Here is a 23,551-nt window from a genome sequence, read left to right as displayed (position 1 = left end):
CTGGAGATACTTTATGTATGTTACAGATCATGTAAAAACTGAATAAATAATTTGACTTTTTCTTTCTTTTTAGATAAGGTCTCACTATGGCACAGTCCTTACCCTCCCAGCTGGGACTACAAGTGCAAATGACTGAGGCTGGACTTCTATGTTGGACCAGGAATCAGACCCAGGCCTCCCTTATGGTCTCAGCCTGCACAACACGTCTTCACAGCATCCCACCACAGCTGGGCCTGATTTGACATTTTTATATGTCTTTTAATATGCCTAATACATGACAAGGTAAGAAGGAGTAGAAGAATAGCTTGTTTTAAAACAACTACTGTTTAATGCATTGAAGAACATTTTGACTGAGTCAAAGTTTCAATTCTACAAACAGTTCATGTTTCTCACCAAAATATGTTCCTAGAAACTATACTGTAAAAATAATGCATTTTCCATGAGAAATTCTACTGGAATAATATCATTGGAATTCATTTTCTAAAGACTACAAAGCTGCTAGTGAATACAACATAGGAAGAAATATTCTAATAATCTCTTTGTGTTGTGTTTGCTTTGGCGTGGTTATTTTTTTAGAGGTTTTTGCCTTAGGTCCCACGTGCTCACCAGATAGACAGAGACAGTGAGAAGGAAAGTGAGAAATGATTTCCCAGGGTGGGACAGCCATGCCTCAATCTCTTCTCCATTCTCCTCCCAGGATCTTGAGCAGGAATCAACATGCACACACAGCATGATTTTCAAGCCACTGGGTCCAGGACTCGAACCGTGGTCAACCATGTGTGAGTTCAACGACATAACCACCATGCCATCCATCTGCTGGACCCTCTATACCCTATCCCTTTGTACCATTTAGAAAGTAAACATATAAAAATAGTTTAAATGTACATTTTTTTTTATCATCAAGATAATTCTTTTCTCCAAAGCAGAACTATATCACTGAAACTTCATGAGGGGCCTCCCTATAAGGAGCCAGAGAGGCAAAGAGTTGAATAAATAGAGTATTTCTGGATCAAGTGAACTTCTATCCACCCCAAACACCGATCACATTATTCTATATCTCTGGGCTGCAGCCAGAAATGCCTTTCTCTTCCACCCCCTCCTCTCTACCTGGTGAACACCTGCCCAGACTTCTGGCTTTCTAGCTTCCCACCATTCTTCCTCTGAATTCCAGAGCCAACTACAATTCTCTTCTCTGTGCTTCTACACACTCTTGGGCTTACAGGTCATATACTTAGTGGTTCAAAGCCGGGATTCCAATCAGAGCTTTGCTTCCTTCTAGATTTCTGACCTTGGGCAAGTTACTTAACTTCTCTGTGTCTCAATTTCTTCATCTATAAAACGGAATATGATGGAGAATACTACTCTTCTCCCTCAATATCCATTCTCTTCTTCCTTTAGGTAGTTTTAGGTGGGCACATGGTCAGCTCACTGACCACCGTGTTTCTCTGCCTCCTTGCAGCAAGATATAGCCATGTGTATTAGTTCCTTATGGCTGCCATAAGAGTCACCACAAAATTAGGAGCTTAAAACAAGAGAAATAAATTCTCTTTGAGCTCTCTAAGCTGTAAAGTCCAAAGTGAAGGCCTCAGCTGGGTTATACTTCCCCTGAAGGCTCTAGGAGATAATCCTCTCTTACCAGCTTCTGGTGTCTCTTGTGGCAACAAAACTCCACTCTCTGTCTCTATTTTTTCATAATTACTTAATTAATTTATTATGATGATTTAATTTGCTATAGGACACATGCACTTGAAAGAGAGAAAGCAAACCACCAGGTCTGGGACTCAAACTGCAGTCTGCCACGCGTGAGTCCAGTGCTCCAACCACCACACCACCCACTGGCCTCCTCTGTCTCTGTCTTTACATGGCCTTCCCCTCTTTATATATTTTCTTCTCTTCTGTCTCTTATAAAGACACTTGTCATTGAATTTTAGGGTCCATCTGGCTAAACCAGGGTGATCTCATTTCAAGATTCTTTGTTTAATTACATTTCCAAAGATGATCACACTCACGGGGTCTATATCTTAGGACATGGACCTGCCCTTTTAGGAGGCCACCATCTAGCCCAGTATACCATGTGACTGTGAGACATGAGTAGGAATGCCCGAATGTCCCCGGTATCCTCCCAAAAGAAGAATCTGCCTTCCCTGGATCCTCTTCCTCCCTTTCTGCTGGAAAATGGTGAGTTGCTACTAGAGCAACTTTGGAATAAGCAAGGTGTTCAGAACGACAGAGTTGCCAAGGTGATCTTGGATTACTCATCTGAAGACTATTAAGTGAAAGAGAAAATAAACTTCTAACTTGTATGAGTCACCGTGGATTGTTTGTGAGGTTTTGTTTGGTTTGAGGGGGCACAAAACAAAACACAGGACCCTATGTAATAGGTGGGATATTAATATTTCAATAGTAACATATACCTCATGGGGTTGTTATAGTACCCTAATACATGGGGTAATAACATTTTTTAAATAATTTTGGTTTTTGCCTTAGGGTGCATGCATTCACCAGAGAGAGAGACAGAGACAGTGGGAGAGGAAGTGAGAAATCCAGGGGGGATGGCTACACTACAATCTCTTCATCTCAGTTCTCTTCCTGGGTTCTTGGGCACACATGTACACATGCCCAGCGTGAGTTCCAAGCCACCAAGTCAGGGATTTGAACCATGATCAGCCACATGGGATTCCAGCAATATAATCACCACACCATCTGCTGGCCTAACGTTATTATTATTTTTTAATTTGACCAGAAAAAGAGAGAAAGGGAAAGTGAGAAAGCAAAATGCCAGGTCTGGGACTTGCACCACAGTCAGCCATATGGGAGTCCAGCACCCTAACCACCACATCATCTACCAGTTTCCAATAATAGTATTTTAATAACAATATATGCCTCATTGGGTTGTATAGAATTAAGTTAATTAATAGAATCTAATGCACTTAGAACATTGCCTAACATATAGAGGGTGTGTGCACTTGCCAGAAAGACAGAGAGACAGAAAGTGAGAAATCACCCTCTGGGAGGATGGCCACACCACAGTATCTTCTCAGGATCTTGGGCACGCACACACAGGTGCCTGACATGAGTTTAAGCCACCGGGTCTGGGACCTGAACCATGGTCGACTACATGGGAGTCCAGCAACATAGCCATTACTCCAACTGCTGGTCTCAGTCATGTTAGTTATTAGTAGCAGTGGTAGTATAATTCCTCTTGTCACACTCAGTTATCACTGATTTACTTCTCACCAACAGAAGACCAGACTTACTGGTGTAAGGTTGGCACTTTCGTCTCAGTATTACACTTCAAACAATACCAAACATTCCATTCTTGTTTTAAGAAACAAATATAATTTAGCTTTGCATACCAATTGTTACCCTAGAAACTACATTCATGAAAAGTTCCCCAAAGGTACAAATCTTTCAGGTCAAATGTTATCTTAATTAAGAAGCTTTCCTCATTATTCAAAACAGGAAATTAAAATTTCTGCACTCCCACAATACCTTTACCATACCCTCTTATTTAGTCCTTATCACTTTCTACCTTGTGTTATAATTATTTATATACATATCTTATCTGCCTCATTAGATTATAAATTCCTTGAAAGCAGGCATCATTTCTGACTCGTCTGAACCATAAAAGCTACTCACACCCTCCACTGCACACAGTGCACGCTCGATAAAATCTCTGCGAAATGTATCCAAGATCTCACAGCACTGAGCAACACTGGCTTCAAACAAGCTGACCTTCCTACCCACTGGCTGTGTGACATTGAGCACGTTACTTTTCTTCTCTCAAGTGTGGTTTCCAGTTTCTTAGTGGAGCTATGAAGGATTCAATAAGGCAGCATGGAGAACAGCTGTCATCAGCACACAATTAAGAATTTCAATATTCACAACCATCGGTTCTTAGAGTAGTCTTGGCTATGAAAACTAAAATTCTCACAGGAAAGGGGTATCTATTCAGTACTTGCTAGGAATTTTGACACACAACTAACTTTATATACAGCATGGGAAGGGAGAATCTTACCCATAAAAATCGGCCCATGACCACATGAGCAGTAAGCAGCAATTTACAAAATATTATAAACTGCTAAAAAAAAGTAGGGAGTTGGAGAGTTGACCTTATTCCAGTAAACACATAACTCTTAATTTTCTGTAAACATTTCCTTTATTAATTAATTTATTTATTTTTTGAGAGGTTTTTGCTATAGGGCACGTGTACTCACCAGAAAGACAGAAAGAAACAGAGAGAAAGAAAGTGAGAAATCACCCCCGAGGGGGAACGGCCACACCACAATCCCTTCTCCTTCATTCTCCTCTCTGGATCTTAGGTACACATGCACACACGCCTGGCATGAGTTGAAGCCACCAGGTCCAGGACTCGAACCACGGTCAACTACATGGAAGACCAATGACGTAGTCATTATGCCAACTGCTGTTTGTTTTTTTTTTCTTATTGATCTATTTATTTGTTTATTTGTTTATTTATTTACTTTCAATCACTGTATCTCTCTACAGCATACAAAATGAATTTTCCAAACATAAATAAACTGTATATTAGTCCAGTCAAAGATATTACTATATACATTATCATCAATAGATCATTTCTGCCATCATTTCCTACACTTATAAGAGAAAAATTCATCCTTATAAAGCCAAAATCAAAGTTCATATATCGTTCATATTTTAGACAGTCAACTGACTAAGTACTGTCTTAAAACAGAAATTTCCAAAACTTCCAAAGTAACCCCATTTTACCTGTCAGAACCACAGTAACTTCCCTTCAACAGACAGTAAAGTATTTTAAAGTACAAGCACTGACCGGCTTCAACAAGGAAGCTAACAAGAAAACAAAGAATTTGGGGGCCGGCAGGTAGTGTATTGGTTAAGGCACTGAACTCCCACGTGGCTGACCATGGTTTGAGTCCTGGGCCTGATGATTTGAAACTTACACCGTGTATATATGCCCAAAATTCCAAAAAGAGTAGAGGAGAAGGAATTACAGTATGGCCATTTCTCCCGAAGGGTGATGTCTCACTTTCTCTCTGTGTGTGTCCCCAAGGAACACACATGCCCTATAGCAAAAAATCTCTCTAAAAAAATTGAGACCAGCAGTTGGCGTAATGGCTATGTGGCTGGACTCCCATGTAGTCGACCATGGCTCGAGTCCTGGACCCGGTGGCTTAAACTCATGCCACGTGTATGTGCGTGCGTGCCCAAGATCTCAAGAGGAGAATGGAGGAGAAGGGATTGTGGCATGGCCATCCCCCCAGGGGGTGATTTCTCTCTTTCTATCTCTCTGTCTCTGGCGGAGACGCGCCCTCTCACACACACACACACACACACACACACACACAAAAGTAATTGGTTTTCATTTCATCCTCTGAAACCTTAGTGAGGAGAATAAACTTATTACTAATTTCCACTGCCACTTAAGAGTTTAATAATTGGGATTAGTAGTAGAGGGTTATTAACATGAGGATTTAAAATAGGATTTTCAAAGCAGTAACATTCAACTGTAGAACTGGGAAGACTTTTTAGTAAAAGTCATGTAATTGCTGGCTTGAACATCCATTGCAATTTTTTGAACACCTTTGAGGAGCAGCAAATTACAAAATACTATAGCCTACTAAAAAACTTCACCTAACACATGTAGAAGTTTTTGTCCTCTGCTATTCACTTCATTGATTTATAAGTCAGAATGCACAGTTGACACCAAAGGGCTTAAATGTAGAGGTATAGGAATTAAGATTATAACAAACAAGCAGATCTACACATTGCTTTATTATAAAACTAATCAAACAACCACATTACATGGTAAGTAGCCTTAAGACACCAAAAATGCATGTAAGGACAGAACTTAAGTGATATGACCTTTAAGAATTATAATTCTTTTCTAAAACTTTATCCATTCATTCAACAAAAATTAAGTCAGGGGGCCAGCAGGTGACATGGTGGTTAAGGTGCTGGACTCCCCCATGGTCGACTGCAGTTCAAATCCTGGACCTGGAGGCTTGCTTTCTCACTTTTCTTCTCTAGCTCGCTCTCTCTCTCTCCCTCCCTGCCTCTCTCCCATGTCAAATTCAAACAGCAATAATGATGAATAAAAATAAATTAAAAAATAGTTCTTTAAAGAAAATTAGGTCAGAACCCACAATATGCAAAACACTGTGCATGGTCTTGGTACAACAGGGCACAGGAATCACATGGCCCTTCCCTCACATAGTTTACAAACTCATTGCCAACCTATCTATTAATGACACTGGTACAAATTCTAAGCAGGCAAAGACCGTGAACATGCGCCCGTAGGCCCAAGGTCACCGACAAGTGCAGTAAACAGTTTCCAACGTGCTGACAGCTTCCCACCTCAAGCTCCAGCATCTCTCTTGCCTACCCAAGGGCTTCTTGACATCTGGAGACCTGGCTCAGCTGCAAGTAGGAAGAATTCAGAGAAGTGCATTGTGGCACGAGATGATAATAGCCACAGGACAATTCGTAACACACAGAGGATAAAAGTTGGCCTCAGCCTTTCTGTCCTTGGGTGGGAGACTCTGAGGCATGTTCTGCAAGGTTTATCTGAAATTCCAGCAGGATTGCGCTCCAGCTGTCCACGGCGTAGGCACTAAGGCACACTGTTACTGCCTTACCTTCCTTTGGCTCTCCCCGACCCCAATGTCTTAGCCATGCTTCCTGGGATCACCTCCCAGATTGCTTCCTCCCAAGTCTCCCAGGTTCCTCAACTAATACCGTGCTAATCTACATCTCTGGATATACTTAGTAACACTGGAATACACATGAAAGCATCACAACATGAACTTTTTATCAATTTAACCCATCTTAAGATGTCACAAGTCTAGGAATCTGAAGAAATAATTTAGATGAGAGTGAAGATTCAAAAAAAGAAGGGATTCTCATTAGGTAAGACCCAAAAGTATGAAGCACAGTTCTTTCTACACCACTAAAAATTCTATCGACAAATGGGAAGGACCTAAAACAAACAAGGGACTTTGATGAAGGCTAGAGAAATCTCTGAAGAATTTATAGCTAGCAATAGTTAAAATAAATTTTTTAAATCTCAGTTTTTTAAAAAACACTGTAGAAGAATTGCTCTGGATAAGTGTGATCGTTCTAAACAAGTACTTAAAGGGCTATTGTGTGGAACAGTGATTAGATTTAATGTATGTAGCTTTACATAGAATTTTTAGGAGGACGTAATTCAATAGATAGTATGGGATAGTGGTCAAAAACAAACAGCCCTGGAGTCATAAAACTTGGTTCAAGTCCCAGTTCTAACCACTAATGAGTTCGGTGACCTTAAGAGTGTTGCGTAATTTCTTTATACTGAACTTTCTCGACTGCAAAATTGGGACATCATCAATTTCTTGGAGCTATTGTGATGACTAAATAATAATGCATAAAAGGCCCCAAGCACAGTGCACCATGTACTAACTATTCAATAAATGTCAGTTGATTTCAAATTTAAATATTATCTTTATCTAAAAAAATTATATTAATACCAACTCTGATGAAATTCAGCATGGCAATTGTTAAGCTGGTGCAGGAGGTATTTATAATTGGGTCATAGATAGGGTTCACTGTGTTGGACGAAACCGACATGTTAAATGATAGAAAAAGCCAAAGTAACTACCGAGCCACAAATTGCCATATATATGCCTACACATGTAATCTCTATACACAGACACAAAAGGAGAGGTCCAGCCTTCAAAATGACTTCCCTAATGAGAAGGACCTACGTTAAATGATTCTGTCAGTCTTCTCCCAAGTCCCTAACTTTCATGGTCTGTTTTGGGGTTACACTGTACAGTGAACAAATCTTCTGCTTCACTTTCAGTTCCTGAAGCATTCATTCTGTCTTACTACTTCAAGGTGACTTTTTACCAGAACTGGCCCATTGGTAGGCATGTACACTTGCCAGAGAGACAGAGAGACAGAGACAGAAAGAGACTGAGAGGAAGAAAGCGCCCCCCAGTACGGCATAGACACACCGTAATGCCTTCTCCATTTCTCCAGCCTGTAGGATCTGGGCCATGCATTCACATGCACCTGGCATGTTTTTCAAACCACTGGGTTGCATAGTTAGCCACGTAGGATCTGGCTCCCTCTTTTTTTTTTTTTTGAGATAGATTTTTGCGATAGGGCACGTGCAGTCACCAAAAACACACAGAGAGAGAAAGATAGAAAGTGTCCCCCAAAGGGAACAGCCACACCGCAATCCTATCTTTTCCACTCTCCTCTCAGGATCTTGGGCACACACGCACACACACCTGCTATGCGTTTTAAGCCACCAAGTCCAGGACTCAAACTGAGATTGGCCCATGTGGGAGTCCAGCAGTTTAACCACTATGCCACCTGCTGGCCCCAGGATCTGGCTCTCGTAAACACCATGCCTGAAGTCAGCCCTAAGGTTTTTCTTCTAAAAATAGAAAATATTTGATCATTAAAGAAATTATACCTACTTAAGATAAAGCCACCGTGCTTCTGTTAATACTAATGTGACTGTATGGCTGCTGTTGAAAAACAGTGTCGGAGTCAACCTGTGGCCTGGTGGCTGGGGAAGCTGAATCACACAGTTAATTACAGTTCAAATCCTGGCCCTGATGGCTTGAAAAACAAAGCAGGCATATGGACATGCATGCTCAAAATCCTGACAGATAGAGACGTGGAAGAGAATGGATTGCAGGGTGACTACCACTCACGGGGGAGTGTTTTCTCTTTCTCCCTCTCTCTGTCTCTTTGTCTCTCTCTGGGGAATACAGACACCCTCTAATAAAAAGAAAAGAAGAAAAACAGTATCTGTCAGGTTTTAAATAACCTTTTGGAAATATTTATTATAACTCAGTTTCCAGAGCCAGCAGGTTGTGCAGTGGTTATCACACTGACTCCCACATGGTCAACCACGGTTTGAATCCCAGACCTGGAGGCTTGCAGATCACACCAGGCACCTATGTGACATACATGTGTGTGCCCAAAATCCCACAAGGAGAATGGAGGAGAAGGGACTGCAGTTGTGGCCATCCCCTCAAGGGGTGATTTCTCGTTTTCTCTCTCTGTCTCTCTCTAAAGATCGCACACTCCCTATGGCAAAGCCTTAAAATGTTTTTTTTTTAAAAACCCTCAGTTTCCTTTATTCATTAGTGAGGCAACAAGACAGTCAACAGAATATTATACTGTGTAACTGTGTATATTTGGGAAAATAATTTTAAACTTTTTGGAAATTTGCTCTTATTGAAAAAACTGGAGAAGTTGTAGATTTACTTTTAACAGCTCTAATACATTATGATTCACCTGAACAAAGCAGCATGAGTAGGAAAACAGAATCTTTAAATTTAATCTAGGAATATCAATTGTCTGGCTGAGGCAGGAGGAACTGAGGTACCGCTGGGCTGCTGACATGCTATTGTTTCTTCATGTTATCTAAAAAGCAACAATAGGGAGGGTGTGCTGGAAACTTGGCAGAGGAGCCTGGAAATGCTAGGAGAGTGCTTCTGAGAGTCAAGTCTGGGGGGAAAATGATGGTTTTTAAAGCCAAAGGGAACAGGGTTAATACATGCAAACAGAGAATGGTCTAAGGCAATAACTAGTGAGGACAAACTACAAAAGGATGAGCCCTTTGGAACAACAATGCCTCTCCTGCCTATGGAGCAGAACGAAGACCAGAGCAGAGGCAAGCCAACTTGGGCACATCTCTGGGGTGTAACGAATCATGACAAATAGTCAGGGCTTTACAATAAAAGGGAATCCTGAGTCCCTACTTGGAAAGGAATCTCCTTTTTCAACATCAACTGGGATAATGTAAATGGTTTAGTCTTAAACAGGAGGTAGAAAAGAAAACGACAGCAAATTAGCAAGGGTGATGACTGGAGTATTGGATTACAGAAAGAGCCAGTCTTCCAGCAGTGGGATGGAGCCTGAGTGAGTCGTATACTGAACCCATGCCCAATGAATAACATGAGCCTAAATGTTTGCGTATCATTTCCTATGGGGTACGGAGCTGTGACCCCAGGGTTCCCTCAGAAACACTAAAATAATCTTTGTACTTTGAAACAATTCCCTTCACTGGGATCAGCAATTGGCGTAATGGCTATGTGGCTGGACTCCCATGTAATTGAACACAGTTAAAGTCCCAGACCCGGTGTCTTAAACTCGCGCCAGACACGTGTGCATGCGTGCCCAAGATCCCGAGATAAGAATGGAAGAGAAGGGATTGCAGTGTGGCCATCCTCCCTGGGGGGTGATATCTTGATTTCTGTCTCTCTGTCTTTCCGGTGCATACACTTGCCCTATAGCAAAAACAAACAAACAAACAAACAAAAAACTCTCCAAAAAAAAAAGAAAAACACAATTCCTTTCACTAGGAAAGAAGAAAAGAGAAAAGGCAACCACAAACCCTATGTGTTTATCTTTGAAAGACTAATCCTTCCTAACCAACAGAGGAATAAGACTGTCCAGGCTTGCAGCCCTGACATGCAGGACCGTCCTGGGAGCCAAACTTTATCCTGTGGTGCCAGGGCAAGTTTGGATGGCTAATCCTGAGGCATCTGATGGCTATTCTGGGAGATTTCTACCATGTGCAAAGTTCTACATGTGAGAAAAAAAAATAAAATCCTGTCCTTGAAGAGGTTGCAATAGGATAGAGCCAAATACGTTTAATGGAAATACACTATGCTGTTCTGTGACGTTAACTATCATTTGTATAAAGACTTAAAACACTTTTACATTTATTCTCTGGGGAGATTTTGAGGCTCACAAAACCTGCTGTGGAGTCATTGTTCTTGTTACTAACAACCCCTGCTCCCACCAGCCAATAACAGATGTCCTCGGGGGCTCAAAGCAGTTAGGTGACCTACTTCAGATGACACAGCCGGCAAGCAGTACAGTCAAAACCTGAGCCCCATGCTTGTTCCTGTTACAAACACAGATCTGTTGTCCTAGTTTGTTTCTAAAACTTTTCTCTTTGCCTAATGCCCTACCGTTCACAAAGAAGGATCTGTGGATTTGCTTCTACCATCACTACCCTGAGCTCAACCCCTACTCAGCCTCTCCCACCCAGAGTGTGTTTCTCCAGTTTAGCAAAGTTCTCACTTACAGTGCTTCACTTAGTGCCTCTCTCTCATTTTCTTTACTCTCCCCTGTGAGAATTCAATTAGAAGTACTGCTAGGTAATTCTCCAAGCTTATCCTGACTTGACCCTGTTTTCCTTCTGTTTTTCTCATCGGTACATTCTGGGCAATTCTGATCTGAGATCTCTCTTCTAAAGCAATAATTCTCTCATCTATAATGTACCAGTCATGACTTTCAGAATCTACCTGTTTTTTATTCATACTCTTTCTCCACTAGTCTCTTCTATCATTCATTCATTCATTCATTCACTCATTCATTCATTCATTATTTTTTTCTATAGGGCACCAGTGATCACCAGAGAGAAACAGAGAGAGAAAGTAAGAAATTACTCCCCAGAGCAATGGCTATACCATCATCTCTCCCCCTCCAGTCTCCTCTCAGGATTCTGGCCATGCACGCGCACACACGCACACACACACACACACACACACACACACAACGTGATTTTTATGCCTACGAGGTCTGGGACATGAACCACAGATGCAGCCATGTGGGATCCAGGTCCTTAACCTCCATGCTGTCTGCTGGTCCTTTCAGATCATGTTTACACACACTTCCTGCGTTGTCTCTGGCAAGTCATTCTTGAGTTCTAGCAGCCTATTTGTCACAACTGCTGGCTCTCCTTCACATAGTTTTGTCTTAAGTCCATCCTCAGCAAAGGCCATTTGAGGGAGAAGTCCTCACTTATCCAGGGTTAGGCAAGTGTCCCTTATAAGTAGCTTTATGGGTGTTTTCAAAGGGCAATCTATCTTCTACAGCCTATTTTATGCTAATTTCTCCACAAAAGATACTTGGGTCTCTTATTCACAGTGACCAATTTAACTCAAAATTGTATGTGTACCTTACTCTGCAAGGTTCTGAAGTTAGGTAAAATAAATTAAGTATTTTTATAATGAGTTATGTATTGAATTGTCAGAAAAGTCATGATGTATTTTCTTCTATGATTTTCTGTCCAAAAATATGTCATGGCTTTTCTGGTGACCCAAGAAATAAAGTGCCTGTCACAAACAACAAAATACAATAAACATTTACTAAATGTTAAATATCTCCTTCCCCAGTACATTAAGTAGCACATCTTGACATGAGCATGTGATTTGAAGAATCTCTTTGACTCTTGGGACAGCAGTTGGCGTAACGGCTATGTCACTGGACTCCCATGCAGCTAACTGTGGTTCGAGTCCTGGACCTGGCGGCTGAAACTCATGCCAAGCATGTGTGTGTGTGCCAAAGATCCCGAGAGGAAAACAGAGAAGAAGGGATTGCAGTGTGGCCATCCCCCTTGGGGGGGGGGGGGTGATATCTTGCTTTCTGTCTCTCTGTCTCTCTCTGTCTTTCTGGCAAGCACACACACTCTATAGTAAAAAACACTCAAAAAAAAAAAAAAAAAGAAAAGAAAAGAATCTCTTTGACTCTCTCCAGGTTTTAAACCTTTAGTAATGCTACTTTTCACCGCAGTGAAAATTAATCAACACCATGTTGAAGATGAAGGTGTTTGAAAATTATTTTTACTTTTATAAGTACCTACAGCTTATAAAATTGACTTGAACAAGCTTTTCATTTCTATAATTCCCTACAGAATCCCTTAATCCTCCTTTGTAACAGTTCAGTTATAATCATCTCCTACTATGACCAATTTCTCGGTTGATTAGATTATCAAGTTACTAAAATTACATTTAGAAAAGATGACGATCATGAGTTACTAAACACCATTAAAAGTGCTACTTTAAAAGCTAAGCTATTACTCTTATACACCTGGAGACTTTACAAAGATAAATTAAAGAGCTGACAATGAAACCTTACAACATGTATAATAGAACTGTCACAGAAATATACAAAAATATTGTTCAGCTACATTTACTGCTTTAATAAATAGCCTTTCACAGTTAATTACCAAGATTTCCTTTGAACAGATAAACTATTGTCCAGCAAAACAAAAACTGAATAATTTCAAATTTTTCAGTGTAGTTAAAAAAAAAAAGTTTTGAAAGAAGTTTCAGTGGACATAATTTATATTTGAAAGTTTCACATTAAATAAATTTTTCACATTACTTAAGACAAATAAAAAATCTGCCCTCTAAAAGAACTTGATAAGAAATGTGCTTATTTCTTACCTCTGAACTTCTTGGGAGGGTTGGCAAGGTCCCCTGCCTCTGGATGTACCACACATCTGTCATCCACTAACCTAGAAGGAAAAGTATGTTTACATTGTTAACTTCATCACTTTCATAAAACATATGCTGCACATAAATAACATGTAAGTATTTATTAAAAGTTTTAATGTCGGGACCAGCAGTTAGTGTAATGGCTATGTTGCTGGACTCCCTTTCCAAAAAAAACTCTCCAAAAAAAGAAAAAAAAAAGTTTTAATGTCATCCTTAATCAAGAAACTTTTTAGTGTGTTTATTTAGGGAGAGAGAAAAAGAAGAGAGACAGGAAGCTCCACCAGTATCTTTCTTTTTTCTTTTTTTTTTTTTTTTAAGCTCCACAAGTTTCTTTTTTTTTTTTTTTTTTTTTTTTTTTTGAGAAGTTTTTGCTATAGGGCATGTGCACTCGCCAGAAAGACAGAGAGAGACAGAGAGACAAAAAGTGAGAAATGACTCCCCAGGGGGGATGGCCACACCACAATCCCTTCTCCTCCATTCTCCTCTCGGGATCTTGGGCATGCACGCACACATGCCTGGCGTGTGTTTAAGCCACAGGGTCTGGGACTCGAACCACAGTCGACTACATGGGAGTTCAGAGACATAGCCATTACACTAACTGCTGGTTCCCCCACCAATATCTTCATGCCATGATCCAGCCCTAGTCTTAGACAGCTCAGATCATTAACACACACTGGGCACCTGGCATGCTCAGGGAGGTTTCAGGACATGACCCTTCCCATGTGGGTCTAGCTGCTCTACCACTATGTCACCATCTGGCCCCAAGAAACTTTTTAATAGTCATGGATTTATAAGAAGATTGGTTATAACAATACTGATTAGGGACCAGCATTTGGCATGGTGGTTAAGGCTCTGGACTCCCACCAGCTGACCCCAGTTAGAGTCTCAGAGGCTTGAAACTCATGTGTGTGCAGTGTGTATGTGTTTCACAAGCAATGTGCAGGCTTCTAAGGTCAGGTTTAGGGAGTGACCATAGCACAAGTGGTTGTGATTACTCAACCTGCACTGGAATTCTGGCTTGGCCACTTTCTAGCAAGATGACTTAAAATTTCCTTCTTCATCCCTATAAACTAAAGGCAAGACTACCTACCTCCTTAATGGCTTGATAGTTTTAAAGTATCTATAAAATACCTATACAGTTCCTGGCCTACAGTAAGCTCCTAAACTAGTGTTTAGTTGATAAATAAAATCAAGGACTTTGTCTTATTCCTAACCTTATTCCTTATTCTCTGCTTCTAAAAGAGTGCCTGACACATAGCAGGTGCTCAATAAATACTGGCCATATGAATAAGCTACCTGTGTACTTAAAAAAATGTGTTTAATCACTATTGAATTATTTAAGAGAAGCTGGCCCAGCTATGGTGCTATAAGCAAGCAGTCATGCACTGCTGCATCAGGATAGGGCCACACGGGAGGCCTGAGTATGCTTCCCAGACCAACCTAAACAGGCAAGACTCTGTCAAAAATACCTCTCTAGAGACCAGCAGATGACATAATAGCTATGTCGCTGGACTTTCATGTAGCCAACTGCGGTTCGAGTCCCAGACACGGTGACTTGAAACTCACACCAGGCACATGTGCGTGTGTTCCCAAGATCCCAAGAGGAGACTGGAGAAGGGATTGCGTTATAGCCATCCCCCCAGGAGGTAATTTCTCACTTTCTGTCTCTCTGTCTCTCTCTGTCTCTCGGGTGAGCATATGCACCCTAGAGCAAAAATCTACTAAAGAAAAAAAAAAAAGAAGAAGAAGAAAACCTCTATCTGAGAAGTCCATTTCTAGGACAATTATAAGACAGCGAAGTTGAACCTCTAAACGGAGAGTTAGGAGATAAGAAACTTCTCTTCAGAAAGATTAACTACCAGGGACCAGCAGGTGGCGTGGTGGTTAAGGTGCTGGACACTCCCACATGGCTGACCACGGTTCGAGTCCCGGACCTGGGTAGCTTGCTTTTTCACTCTTTCTCTCTCTCTGTCTCTCTCTGGTCAAATTAAAATAAAATTAAATAAATAATTATGTAAAAAAAGAAAGATTAACTACCAAAGATAACATTCATGTTCATCTCTCCAGTAACTAGTGTTGAGAACAACTGAAATATTTTCCAGAATATTGTGAAAATCACTGTAAATTGATTACACAGGTTGTTCAACCTGTAACTTTCTGTTTAAAAAAAAAAAATGTTTAACCATACTCACTAGCTTGCATCAACTCACAAGAGCTGCAAGGCATGGGAGAAATTCCTTTCAAGAGTCTTTAGAAACTGTTTTCTTAGAAACAGGAAATCACATTGGGTCAAGTGAAAGCAAATCCAAGCTTCCACAATGTTCAGTTTCAGCCTGTAACACTGAATCCAAAAGGTTCAAATAGTCCTGAGAGTATCATGACCTAGTATTTAAACTAAAATGCTGTGAGGAAAAGGGTAATTTTTCTAATTAGTCAAGGCACGTTAAGAATTCAAAATGCAATGATTAAAAAAAAAAAAAAAAGAAAAGAAATCAGGCCTATTGTGAGAACATAAAAATCACATAAATGACACTGATATTCTACTCATTCCCAAGAAAAATAGGCTCCCACTGAATGGCGCCAAGACCCTGCCTTACATAGACCACCCATCGAGAAGAATGGAACTAAATCCATAAATCTGATCATAGCACATTTACATAAACACCTATGTTTATCCTCAATTACCTACTGGCCCAGATAAAGATATAATAATTAAGAGTGAATTCAGTTCTAAGAATTTGTCCTTACATACAAATTTCTGTGAAAATCACAAAAGTAATCATTTTATCTTTCTGCCTTGAAGAATCGGAACTGAACTAGGAGGGAGTGGAATGGAAGGAAGTGAAGGAAGGAAGGATAGGAGGCAGAGAAAGAAGCAAAAAGGTAAATTTGTTATAAGACATATGCAATGATTAATATTAGAAATAAAACATGGATTTGCCAGCCAGGTGTTATGGAAGTTAAGGTGGTTGGATCCCACATGGCTGACTGAGTGGTTGGATTCCAGACCTGGTAGCTTGAAAAACATGCCAGGCACATGCGCATGTGTGCACAAAATACTGACAGGAAAATGGAGGAGAAAAGATTGTGGCAAGGCCAACCCCACATACCCCAGGGTGAGAAGCGGTTGGGGGGGAGAGACAGTGATCTCTCTCTCTCTCTCTCTCTCTCTCTCTCTCACTCTCTTTCTGGCAAGCACACATACCCTATGGGGGGGGGGAGGAAAAAAATTAATGATATTCTAATAGTAGTTACTGAAACAAGTTCTACAATATCCCCAACAGACTCTTCTTTAACATCTGCAGGGCCAGCGTAATCACCATTTATCACCTTTCTGACAGTACTAACATTAAGAATGGGTTTTAGATGGAGGTGAAATAGCATCCCATGTTTCCATCACAAAGAGACTGAATCCATCTCATTTATGATTAGATCCTTGACCTCTAGTAGAATGAGTTACTGTAGATACTTAAATATTTGTTAAAGGAGTAAATGAGTGAGTGAATAAATTATATTTGCTTCCCAGTTAACTTTCCCTCCTTGGTCCCAGTCATTTTTTCTAGGACTATATAGAGTAAAATGCTTTTGTTTTTGTTTTAATGTATTTATTTATTTCTTCTATGAGCAGGAGACAGGGGGAAAGAGAGTGAGAAACAGCACCCTCTATAAGGCCTTCATGCTGCAATCCACCCCCAGTGAAGCCGGCCATGGATCACTCATGGGCACCAGACTATGGACACAACTCAGGGAGGTCTCCAACATGAATCTGGACCCTTCTCATGAAGGTCTGCTTTGCAGAATACTGTTGCATTTTACTACTACACCACCATCCAGCCCCGGACTATGTTTTTTTCTTTGTCTGTTTCTGAGATCAACAAGACTATTCCTTTCCAGTTCTTCCTAATAGAGATAGTTAGCAAAGAGCTCAATGTCTTTTCCTATACCCCGGGTGTCAACATCCCCCTTTAATGTGATTCTAGAAACTACCCACGAATCCGGATGTGCCCCCGACGAGCATAGATATGATGAGGGAATTATTGACTCCTTCTTTCTGACACTAAATTTACAGTAGCACACTCAACATTATAGCAGCTTTTGTGGTAGTCACCTCTGACTTTCATTGGGCTTACAACTAAACAATTCTAGGTCCTTTTCATGTGTACAGATGATAAGCCAGGCTCTCCCTTCCACCAGCGTGGGGCTGTTAACTTTCATCACCCAAAGACGAATTTACAACCAAGTAGAAACAAACATGAAGATCAACCTTTGGCCTATGAGAAGAAATCACCTGAAAAACACTATCTATTCCATTCCTAGCTAACTCATTCAGAAACCCTGTAATGATTATTGCCCATTTTAATCATTCATAATAACTGTTTTCCAAATTTGACTATTTAGCTAGATCATTTGGGAAGTTAAAGATGATGATGATGATGATGATGATGAAGAAAAAGTCTTCCTTTGTCAAAACCTGTTCAATCAAAATGTCTGGGGATGAGGAGTAAGAACCTGTTTTCAGGCCAGTTTGTGGCTTGGGGGTTAAAGTGGCTGATCTCATATGGCTAACTGTGCAGTTCAACAACCTGAAAAACACATCAGGAACATGTGCGTGCATTCCCAAAATTCCAAAAGGAGAGATGGGGAAGAGATTGTGGCATGACCATCCACTATGAGGGAGGGCAGTGAAGGGGGAAGTTCTCATTCTCTTTCTCTCACTCTCCCCTCTCTCTGTCTCTCTCCAGTGAGCACATGAATCCTCTAGCAAAATGTTTAAAAAGGGGAGGCAAGCAGTTGGCATGGTGGTTAAGATGCTGGATTCCCACGTGGCTGATTGCATTTCGAGCCTCGGGCCTTACAATTTGAAGATCATGCTAGGTATCTGTGCAGGAATGTCAAATTTCTAAGAGGAGAATGGGGGGAAAGAGACTGTGACATGGCCATCACCCCCAGGAGGTGATTCCTCATTTTCTCTCTCTCTCTCCCATCCTCCCTCCCTCCAGTGAGCACATGCACTCTATGGCAAAAATCTATAAAAAAAATCTAGAAAAAAGAGTGTGTTTTCAAAATGCTTTATAACGTTCCTTAAATTGATTAAGCATATGTGTTTTGCACTCCCACAATGTCCACTGACAGAATATATCAGTTTATCATGCTTTCTTTTTATACATATGTTTATAACCCTATAAATTATAAGCTCCAAGAGAGCCCACTTCTGTTTTTCTTACCATTATATCCTTATCTTTAAGCTTTATGCCTCAAACATGGCAATTGCTAAATAACCATTAACTGAATGAATGACTAAAGTGACATTTCAAACCACTTACATAAACCAATGTTATTCTTTGGTAGTTTACAGAAACAATAAAAATAACTGAAAACAATAAATGGTTGCCCCAGCAGATAAAGGAAAGGGCTAGGAAACTCCCATACACATGTGTCTCAGAAAATTATCGAAAATGCCGTATCTTGAAAAGCACCCCAGATAACTTGCTCTAAATAACAACAGCTCATTAGGCATCTTCCAATCTGATATATCAGTGCACTCTTTAATAGACTGCATTTATTTTTCCCATAACTGAGATAGCAAGTAAGCCAACCTGGCAATAGGACTAGTCTAAAATTCTCATCTGTCACAGAAATTCACCTAGTAGAAAGCCTGTTGTCTTTCATAACTATCTTCTTTTCAAAAGGTGATAACTTTAAATTATTCATTCATTTTATTTTACAGGGAAAGTTATTCAGTAATTATACCTTCCAAAATATAAGAATAATTCAATTGCTACTTTGAGTGATTTTATAAATATGAATGTAAAATGTAAAAATGAATTACATTTTAGCTAGACATAGTAACACAATTATAAATTCTGTGATATACATATATAAAAGTTATGCTTGTGCATTAAATTCAAGTTAACATTTCTTTTAGAAATAAATATTAAACCTTATTTTTTATTATTATTATTATTAAGAGAGAGATACAGAGAGATAGGGAAAGTAAGAAAGCAAGCCGCGAGGTCTGGACTTGAACCATCATCAGCCATGTCGGAGTCCAGCACCTCAACCACCATGCCACTGCGAGCCCCAAGTTAACACATTTTTTTCAAAGTAAAGTGTGCTAGGGACCAGCAGGTTGCATAATATATCACTGGACTCCCACATAGTAAACCACAACCTGAGTCCCAGACCCGGTGGCTTGAAACTCACTCCAGGCATGTGTGCCATGTGTGCCCAAAATCCCAAGAGGAGAATGGAGGAGAAGGGAGTGTAGTGTGGCCATTCCTCCTGGCGGGTGATTTCTCACTTTCTGTCTCTCTGTATATCTCTGTCTCTCTTGCAAGCACACACACTCTATAGCAAAAATCTCTCTGTCTCAAAAAAAAAGTAAAGTGTGCTAATAACTATTTTCACAAATGCCAATAGTCAAGAGAAAAGGCACTGTTTTCTTATCTATTTTCCTGTCACTGAAACTAAATTCTCCCAGATAGCAAATACTTCTCTAAATTCTTTTTTTTTTTTTGAGAGGTTTTTGCTATAGGGTGTGTGTGCTCACCAGAAAGACAGAGAGAGACAGAGAGACAGAAAGTGAGAAATCACTCCCCAAGAGGGATGGCCACACCACAATCCCTTCTCCTCCATTATCTTCTCGGGCTCTTGGGCCCACACGCACATGCACCCAGCGTGAATTTAAGCCACCAGGTCAGGGCCTCGAACCCCGGTCGACTCCATGGGATTCCAGCAAAATAGCCATTATGCTAACTGCTGGTCCTACTTCTCTGAATTCTTATAGCAATTTTAGAATATTTTTTAGTTTATAAAGTATTCATTCTATAAGTATACCATAGACATTAGTCTTATCTTCCCAGTCAAGTAACCGTATCTATCAATCACTGACTGCATGCCAAGTACTACTCTAAATGTTTATATACACTACCATTAACTTCCAAACAACTTGGCAAGGTATTTTTCTCCTCCATATTAAAGAGATCAAATGGTATGGTCAAATAGCTCAAGAGCAGAGCCAAGATGTGGGCCCCTATCTATAAGACCAAAGACTTAGCTCCTTCTTTCTATTTGACTAGCCTAAACTGGTAATTCTCTTCTATACTCTAACTTTATATGCATGGTATAATTAAGAAATGTGACAGATAAAAATTATAAAACTTTTAGAAGAATGTATGAATGATGATTTTCGTGAATAGGAGAGAGGGAAGATTTATTTAATCCATAACACACACACACACACACACACACACACACACACACACACACCACAAAAGAAAAACTGATAAATTTATCTACATGAAAGTTAAAAACTTCTTTCCACCAAAACACAATAAAAAGAGAAATCATAGGTCACTACTATGCTTGTTCATTTATACTTAAAGTATAAATGGACAGATTACAAAGACGTTCTGGAGTTTGGTGGTAAGCTCTGCTGTCAGAGTCGAATGCAGTGGTACAGGCTCCATCTGCCCTGCATAGCAGTACGTCAGCACAGAACAGTCTCCGAAGCCAATGGAGGCATCTTTTTCAAATTCATAGAAAGAAGCCGTAAATATCAACAGCATCCCTTAACACACAAACTCCAAACTAGGAGAAAACACTTGGCAACAGCAAGTACGTATGAGGAATTTATAAGGAACGTCTAAGAATTAATGTCTAAGAAAAAGAACCAATAGAAAAATGCCAAAAGTTCATGAAGAAGCCTGAGGAACCATTAAAAGCCTGTAAATACCTGATAAAATGCCCAACTTCATTAGTCATCAGGAAAATTAAAATCAAATTAAGGTATAATTACAAATCCAAAAATACTGTCAGAAAACAAATAGGATAAAAATAAAATGTTAGTGTATTATCTGTTGAAGATATTGTATAGTATTATCAACTGGACTAGGGAGAAATGTTCACATACTGAAATATTCACTTTGTAAGCTAAATAATGTACTTGCATGTATAAAAGAAAATAAAATAAATAAAATAATTTTTAAAATAAATAAGATGAAAAATAAAAATTAGTTATAATGATAAATATAATTAAATAAAAATAATTCTTTTTAATAAATAAATAAATAAAATGTAAGCAAGGTTTCTAATCAATGCAAATTTTTCATTCACTGACAGTAGAAATAAAAACTAGAACACACACTTTTTTTAATGAAGCATCTGAAGTTAAGCATGGGCATAGCCTTCTATTCAGCATTCCCATTCTCTGTGTGTGTGTGTGTGTGTGTGTGTGTGTGTGTGTCTACACATATACAGGTATGTCTTTATATCTATATCTGTGGATAGATATATAGATATATAGCTATATATGCTAGAAAAATCTTGCAAACATACATCTGGGGACATGTGCAAGAATATTCAAGGCAGCCCTACCTATAATAACAAAAATGGGAAAAAAGATCTCAAATATTCCCCAATAATAGCATGAATAAATAAATTATGGCAAAATGAATAATTTCATACAATGAATAACTACAAAAAATGAATAAATTATACCTGCATGGAACAATACTGAAAAATCTCAAGAATATACCATTTATGAACAGCCCTTCTTCAAGAGGCAGACAGCTCCATGGCTCCTGTGATCTAGCCATTTGGGGAGAAAGGAAGATGTCCCACTGATAACTGGGCCTCCAGCATCCACAGCTCCATGGCTCCTGTGATCTAGCACGCCGCGCGGTTTTCTAATTTTTGAGTTTTATTGAAATTTTTTGAATATTAATTTTTCTTTTGAGATTTATTTAAAAGTTTTTCTCTTCTTTTTCACTGTTTCTTGTCTGTTCTTTTGCTGTTGGTATTGTTTCCCTCTCTCTGCTTCTTTTTCTGCACACTCCTCGACCCTCTGATTGAACTTCCAAGTTTGGGAAGAAACCGACCACCCACCAGATGACTAGAAATCGCTGCAAGACCACAAGAAATATGGGGAAGCAGGAAAATACCCCTCCCACACGGGAAAAGGATAGCTCCTCTTTATCCACACACAGTTCAATGGAAATCATGGAAATGTCTGATAAAGAATTCAGAACATTCATAATGGCAAAGCTAACAGAGATGGAAGAGAAGAGAGACAAGGAACTGCTGAAGAGGAAGGAGAAAGGAGTTGAAGAGTTCCAGGAGGTAAGGAAATTCATGCAAGATCTAAAAGAGGAATTTCACACTTTACAAAAGAATCAGATGGAACTGTTAGAGATGAAGGCTATAATACAAGAAGTCAAAATCTCCCTTGAAAGTATTAAAAGCAGACTAGATCATACAGAAAATAGAATCTCTAATGTAGAAGAGAAAATGGTTGGCCTAGAAAAATCCACCGCGAAGACTGAGAAAATGGCCCAAAAATTTGAGAATAATATGCGAGAAGTACTAGATACCATCAAACGTCCAAACATCCGGATAATAGGCATCCCAGAAGGTGAAGAGACTCATAAGGGCATTGATAATCTATTCCATGAAATCTTACAAGAAAATTTTCCAAACCTGGAGAGGCACTCAAAGATTCAGTCCCAAGAAATACAGAGGACCCCAAATAGAATCAACCCAAGAAGATCTTCTCCAAGACACATTATAGCCAGATTGACCAAAACCACAGACAAAGACAAGATACTAAGACTGGCAAGAGAAAAAAGGCAAGTTACCTACAAAGGGTATCCCATCAGACTAACGGCAGACCTCTCATCGGAAACAATGAGAGCGAGGAGAGAATGGGAAAATGTATTCAAAGTATTAAGGGAAAAGCAATTTCAACCGAGAATTCTGTACCCAGCAAGGTTATCGTTCATTTGGGAAGAAAAGACACGAACTTTCCCAGATAAACAAAACCTGAAAGAATTTACCAGCACCAGACCGGATCTCCAAGAAGTTCTTAAGGGAGTGCTATGTCAGTAAAATTAAATGCAGACACACAGAAATAAGAGTTCAGAAACTAAGAAAATGGGCAACTTAATTGTAGGGCCAAAAGCTGGAGTTGAGTATTACATCCCAGATTTCAATCTGGAACATCGAACCTCAACAGATACAGAAGAAAGATTAAGTACATGAGACTGAACTGATGAAACAGTATTCTACGACTTGACTAAAATATTGCTGCTTTTCTTCTAAGCTTTGTTGTCTGGTTTTAAGGACTTTTGTCCTGTCTTCAGCTATCAATAGATTCATGTTCCGACTATTTGAACAGAATACTAACCTGTTTCTAGGCTTTAAGTTTCAAAGAAATATCCTTACCAGTTCAAAACTGCTTTTCTTGAAACCATCGGCTG

At 39.7% G+C, this 23,551-nt stretch overlaps 1 protein-coding gene across 1 annotated transcript in view; it reads right to left on the bottom strand.

Annotated features, from left to right (window-relative positions):
• ITPR2 (inositol 1,4,5-trisphosphate receptor type 2) overlaps positions 1-20,863 on the bottom strand; it is a gene marked incomplete in the record, with an annotated part of 493,922 nt that extends 473,059 nt beyond the window's left edge. The window contains 3 exon segments of the mRNA XM_006140313.2: positions 13,245-13,315; positions 15,506-15,636; positions 20,699-20,863. Of these exon segments, the coding sequence (XP_006140375.2) occupies positions 13,245-13,315; positions 15,506-15,636; positions 20,699-20,863 (367 nt within the window).
• Positions 20,864-23,551: the final 2,688 nt, after the last annotated feature.

The sequence above is a fragment of the Tupaia chinensis genome, unplaced genomic scaffold (genome assembly GCF_000334495.1).
Source record: "Tupaia chinensis unplaced genomic scaffold, TupChi_1.0 Scaffold000028_1, whole genome shotgun sequence".
NCBI classification, from domain to species: domain Eukaryota; kingdom Metazoa; phylum Chordata; class Mammalia; order Scandentia; family Tupaiidae; genus Tupaia; species Tupaia belangeri.
This window is presented reverse-complemented; position numbering and strand designations above follow the sequence as displayed.